The following is a 6,251-nucleotide window of genomic DNA, read 5'->3' as shown; positions in this document are numbered from 1 at the left end:
TATAACTAAAACAATTCTTCATTAATAATAATAGATTTTATTTGTAAAAAGCACTTTACATTGAGTTAACAACCTCAAAGTGCTACAGTGTAAAAAATAAAAATAAAAATTAAATTAAATTAAAATAAAATAAAAACAAAATAAAATACAAATAAAATAAAAACAAAATACAATTAAAATTACATTAAAATTAAAATAAAATTTAAATTAAATTAAATTAAATTAAAATAAAATAAAAAGATAATAAAAAATAAAAATAAATAAAAACTAGAACAGCCAAATAGCTAAAACTGGTATGCATATATCTAAAAAAAAGGCTTTTTAAAAAAGAAGGGTTTTTAAGCCTTTTTTAAAAGCATCCATACAGTATATGTCATGTTTTCTCTCCCTGACCACCCGAGGGTCAGGGAGAGAAAAACAGATTACTAAGCCGTCCCATGTGTGACGTCTGTTGGAATGTTCTCGTGCGTATTTGTACGTGCTATCGTAATCTAATCAAGCTAACGCTGTTAGCATTAGTTAATATGCTAAAACGTTTGCTGTGTTAGTATTATTAACTTACAATGGCATTCTTTTTGTATTGTTTCAGTTTCACAAATTCATCAGTAAATTCACCAAAATGTCACCGTGGAGTTATTGAGTCTGTTTACCTGATTGGAGAGCTAGCTTACGCAGCTAGTGGGTCCATGACCATGTATTCTGTTTTGTTTGATCAGCCGTTTTACTGCCGTAGTACAGGCACAGTTTGGAAACGATTAAGCTATGTAAAAAATATATTTGTGTAAATAAGTTATTTCAAAACGTGTATATATATATATATTTATTAGGGGTGTAACGGTACACACAAATTTCGGTTCGGTACGTACCTCGGTTTAGAGGTCACGGTTCGGTTAATTTTCGGTACAGTAAAAAAACAACAAAATATAAATTTTTGGGTTATTTATTTACCAAATTTGCAAAATCTTCCACCGAAAATATTTTTCTTAGTGTAATATTTGATGTGAAGTAATGGGAACCTTGGATAGGTCAATAATTCATAATAACATTGATTTTGATTCAATATTATGTTTTGAGCAATGACAGTTTGAAAAAAAAAAACAGCTTTGTTTTATTAGTCAACATTGCAACTTTTTCTAAATGACATTTAACCTTTAAGCTTTTTTATTTCACTTTTGTTATGTTTTTGTTTATTTGAATAGTATTTTTAGAATGTGCCGTGGGCCTTTAAAACATTAGCTGTGGGCCGCAAATGGCCTCCGGGGCACACTTTTGACACCCCTGCTATAGATAATAAAAAATTAAATGTGATAAATCTATGGATAAAAAGCAGAGCCTGGCGACGCATGCACGTTTATCATAACTCTCTCTCTCTCTCTGTCTCTGCCCCTCCCTCACCAATGCTGCTGTTTGTTTTGTTTTTAACCCCTTCTTAACCCTGAACGTACATTGAAAATACACGCAACCCTAACTCAAAATGCCGGACATTTGAGGCATTTAAGAAACTCCGCCCTGACAGCTCCGCAAAAGAGGACATGTCCGGTGAAAAGAGGACGTATGGTCAGTCTATCCTAGCCCGTTAGCTGCTAGCATGCCGTGTGTTGTACCTCGGTGTGCATTGTTTACACAACGTGCGTTATGCTACTTAATATGTCCGTGTGGAAACTCGTTTGGTACACCTCCGAACCGAACAGACACCCCTGTACTGATATATATATATATATATATATATATATATATATATATATATATATATATATATTTGAGGCTTATAGTCCGGTGCAGCTAATGTGGGGAAAAATATGTTTTTCTTCTAAAATTGAGTGGGTGTGGCTTAAATTTAATGACACATTTAATGATTCAATTGTTGGAAAAGCATAGCTTCATTACAAGAGGAAAGGAAAGGATGACTAAACATTCACAAGGGCACAGAAAGGATAAATAATGAAACTTAGACCAGGGGTGTCCAAACTACGGTCAAGTACGTTCGGCCTATGTCAAAAAAACTATTGTTTTTTGATTTATTTTAAATAGGTTAAAAATCAAAACAAAAAAATAAATAAAAACAATTCCCACAAGCCTTCTAGCTAGTACCTAATAAAGTGTCCCTGTGTCCCTCCAGGCCGACTTAGTGCGCCGCCTGCTGGACATCCTCAGTGAGGACACGGAAGGCTTCGCCAGGCGGGCTGTAGTCCGCTACTTCATTTCCTGGTTCTCCTCCTCGCCGTCCTCCTCGCCGCTCCTCCTGGACTCCGTGCGCCGCGTCCTGTCTCTGGGCAGCGTGGATCTGGACTGGGAGGTCAAGGTCCACACTTTGGAGCTGGCCGAGCTGCTGCTGGACTCGGTCCTCTCGGGCCGCCCGGGTTACGGCCAGAACGGGGGCGGACGGTCCTACGAGCCGGCGTGCGCGCTTCACACGCGCACCAACGGGCCGGGCGCCACTTTGGACGCGGCGTTAGGTTTTTTAGTGGATCAAGGCGTCATCTCCGCGCTCTTGCGATGCCTGGTGGACTGCGATCGACCCGTGGGACTGAAAGCCAGCCGCCTCCTGATAAGCATCAGAGACACGGTCTGCCCCCTGCTGGCCGACGCCCGAGATGAGAGGACCGCCGTGGCGACCTGCGTGTCCTGCGTGCTGCCAGAGGAGATCAGAAAGATGCTGGAGAGGACGCCCGGTGACCAAGACGGGGACCACCGTGTGGGCGTGTGCCAGGTGTTGACCTCGCTGGACTTGGACCAACAATCAGTTCTTCTGAGCCAAAGCAGCGACCACGTGCACAACTCCTTCCTGTCTCTGCTGCAGGACATCATGAGCACCCGTGCAGCCCACAGCCACACGGACGCGGGTCAGGAGGTTGTAGTGGACTGTTACTGACACCTGACACGCCCCCTAGGGGTCAGGAGGTTGTAGTGGACCGTTACTGACACCTGACACGCCCCCTAGGGGTCAGGAGGTTGTAGCGGACTGCTACTGACACCTGACACGCCCCCTAGGGGTCAGGAGGTTGTAGTGGACTGTTACTGACACCTGACACGCCCCCTAGGGGTCAGGAGATTGTAGTGGACTGTTACTGACACCTCCCACGCCCCCTAGGGGTCAGGAGGTTGCAGTGGACTGCTACTGACACCTGCCACGCCCCCTAGGGGTCAGGAGGTTGTAGCGGACTGCTACTGACACCTGCCACGCCCCCTAGGGGTCAGGAGGTTGTAGTGGACTGTTACTGACACCTGCCACGCCCCCTAGGGGTCAGGAGGTTGTAGTGGACTGCTACTGACACCTGACACGCCCCCTAGGGGTCAGGAGGTTGTAGTGGACTGCTACTGACACCTGCCACGCCCCCTAGGGGTCAGGAGGTTGTAGTGGACTGTTACTGACACCTGCCACGCCCCCTAGGGGTCAGGAGGTTGTAGCGGACTGCTACTGACACCTGCCACGCCCCCTAGGGGTCGCCAGCAGTTAATTAAATTCACGGATTTGTGTTTTTAAAGGGATGAAATATGAAGCAGCATATTTTTATCATGCCATTAAAAAGATAATCAGCCTGTTGTTGCGTAAGTGAGTGAACCTCGCTGTTACATAAGCAGAAATAATGAAATGTGAAGTGTGGTGAGTCTATTTTTAGACCTGCCTTGTGAAAAAAGATAAGACTTGATGCGCTCGTTCATCAACGTTTATTTTTGTAAGCAGCTCACCGGCTTTTTGCAACATTTTGGTGTTCCTAACAAGCATCGTTGCTAATACATTGCTATGTTTATTTTGTGATATCAGGGTTTTAGGACCGTCTAATTCAATTGAGGTGAATTAAAGTCGACTGGCAAGTGACCATTTGAGGTTTTGCAGAGTTTATACTTAATAAATTAGCTTTTATAAAATTGTTTGAATTTGAGTTATTTTTTGTATATACAATAATTACAATTTATATTCAGTTTTTTTTATATTAGCTTCATTTAATTTGATATTTTCTTCTCTTATTGCAATCATTGTATTATATTTTATATAATTGTATTTTATTTAAATTACTTATTCATCTATTTTATTTCAATTTAATATTTTTAAAAGATTATTTTAACGATTATATATATTTTTCAAATGTAGCAATTAAATTGAGGTAAATTAAAGTGGGCTTAATGTTCGCGTTGACTAGCAAGTGACCATTTGAGGTTTTGCAGAATTTATAAAATTAGCTTTATAAAATAGTTTTAATTTGAGTTATTTTTTGTATATACAGTAATAACAATTTATATTTAGTTTGTTTGATATTAACTTCATTTAATGTTCTTCTGTTATTTAATGCAATCATTTAATTTTTTTATATTTAGTAAATTGCTTGTTAAATAGTCATTTTATTTAGATTTAATATTTAAAAAAAACATTTTAACAATTATATTTTATTTTCAAATGTTACAATTAAAATGAGGTGAATTAAAGTGGGCCTAATGTTCAAGTTGAGACCAGCAAGTGACCATTTGATTTTTTGCATAATTTATATTTAACAAATTCCATCCATCCATCCTTTTTCTTTTGATAGTGTTAATTTGAGTTATTTTTATATTTTTGGTGTATACAGTAGTTATAATTTATATTTAGTTTTTTAGGGAATAAGCGGTAGAAAATGGATGGATGGATATTAACTTTATTTCATTTGATATATTTTTCTCTTATGTATTGCAATCATTTTATTATTTTTGTATATTTGTTTTTTAGTGAATTACTTTTAAAATATTTATTTTATATTATTTTTTAAAAAAAATGCTGAAAGGTTATAAATTATTTTCAAATGTTACAATTACAATGAGGTGAATTAAAGTGGGCCTAATGTTCAAGTTGAGACCAGCAAGTGACCTTTTGATTTTTGCAGAAACGTATGTACCTTTTTTTCCCCCCAATTTATATTTAGTTTTTTATTTAAACTTTATTTAATTGTGTTTTACTGTCTTATTTATTGCATTCGTTGTATTATCTTTATGTAATTGTAAGTTTAAAAAATGTTTTTAAATATCTATTTGGAGTTTAGTCATTAAATCAAAAATATATAATATTATAAAAATTATCTTTTTTATATTTTATTATTTTCAATGAGGTGAATTGAAATGGGCCTCATGCTTAAATTGAGACTACCAAGTGACAACTTCATATTTTGCACTGAAAAGATTTTAAAAAATGTTTTACTATAGTTTTGATTTTAGCCATTCATTATTATTATGAACACAGTAATTATAATTAATATTTCGTTTTTTATATTAACTTCATTTGATTGTATGTTTTATTATCTTATTTATTGTACTATTGTAATGTTTAATATTTCATTTTATTTTCCTGTTTTTGCCATTTACAAAAATATATATATTTATGAAATGTATTTTATTAATGATATTGTATTATTTTCATATGTTACAATTAAAATGAGGTGAATGGAAGTGGGTCTAATGGGCCACTTGATGTTTTGCAGAAATGTATGCTGAACATTTTTATATAGTTTAAATTTGAGTTATTCCATACATAGTAATTGTCATTTATTTTATATTAACTTTAGTTACTTTGATGTTTTATTCTCTTATCTATTGCAGTCATTTTATCTTTTTTTTTTTTTTACATAATTTGAATTTTTAAAATATTTGTATTTATTTGAAAAATATTACATTTTATTTTGCTTGGTCATTTTTAAAAATTTTTTTTTTTTTCATTTATTTTTTGTTATTTTATTATTTTAAGCATCACCGGTGCAGAGGGTGATGTGTGTGTGGACATCAGATGGAGTCAGAGGAGCCATTTGTGTTCACGTGTTCTTACACACACACACACACACACACACACACACACACACACACACACACACACACACACACACACACACACTCTGTCAGTCACATGGAAGAACAGCGGGACACGCATAGAAAAAGTCTCCTCATTAACTAATGAGCGACCGCACACACACACACACACACACACACAGACACACACACACACACACACACACTTACACACACACACACTTACACACACACACACACTTACACACACACACACTTACACACACACACACACACACACTTACACACACACACACACTTACACACACACACACTTACACACACACACACACTTACACACACACACACACTTACACACACACACTTACACACAACTTACACACTTACACTGATGATCTCATTCCACAATCCACTTGTCGTCACCTGGCTGCTGTCTCCTCACACAGCTGTCATCTCGCATGGTTGTGGTGGTGAAGAAGGCT

General features: G+C 36.9%; 1 protein-coding gene across 2 annotated transcripts in view; it reads left to right on the top strand.

Moving 5' to 3' along the window:
* Nucleotides 1–3,864, top strand: part of brat1 (BRCA1-associated ATM activator 1) — a 56,414-nt gene extending 52,550 nt beyond the window's left edge. For both annotated transcript variants that reach the window (XM_062033240.1, XM_062033239.1), the window contains exon 12: nt 2,120–3,864. In XM_062033240.1, the coding sequence (XP_061889224.1) occupies nt 2,120–2,872 (753 nt within the window). In that variant the 3' untranslated portion in view covers nt 2,873–3,864. The remainder of the gene's footprint in view (nt 1–2,119) is intronic.
* Nucleotides 3,865–6,251: the final 2,387 nt, after the last annotated feature.

This window comes from Entelurus aequoreus, linkage group LG22 (genome assembly GCF_033978785.1).
Source record: "Entelurus aequoreus isolate RoL-2023_Sb linkage group LG22, RoL_Eaeq_v1.1, whole genome shotgun sequence".
Lineage (NCBI taxonomy): Eukaryota > Metazoa > Chordata > Actinopteri > Syngnathiformes > Syngnathidae > Entelurus > Entelurus aequoreus.
The sequence above is the reverse complement of the archived record's forward strand: the minus strand, read 5'-3'. Positions and strand labels throughout refer to the sequence as shown.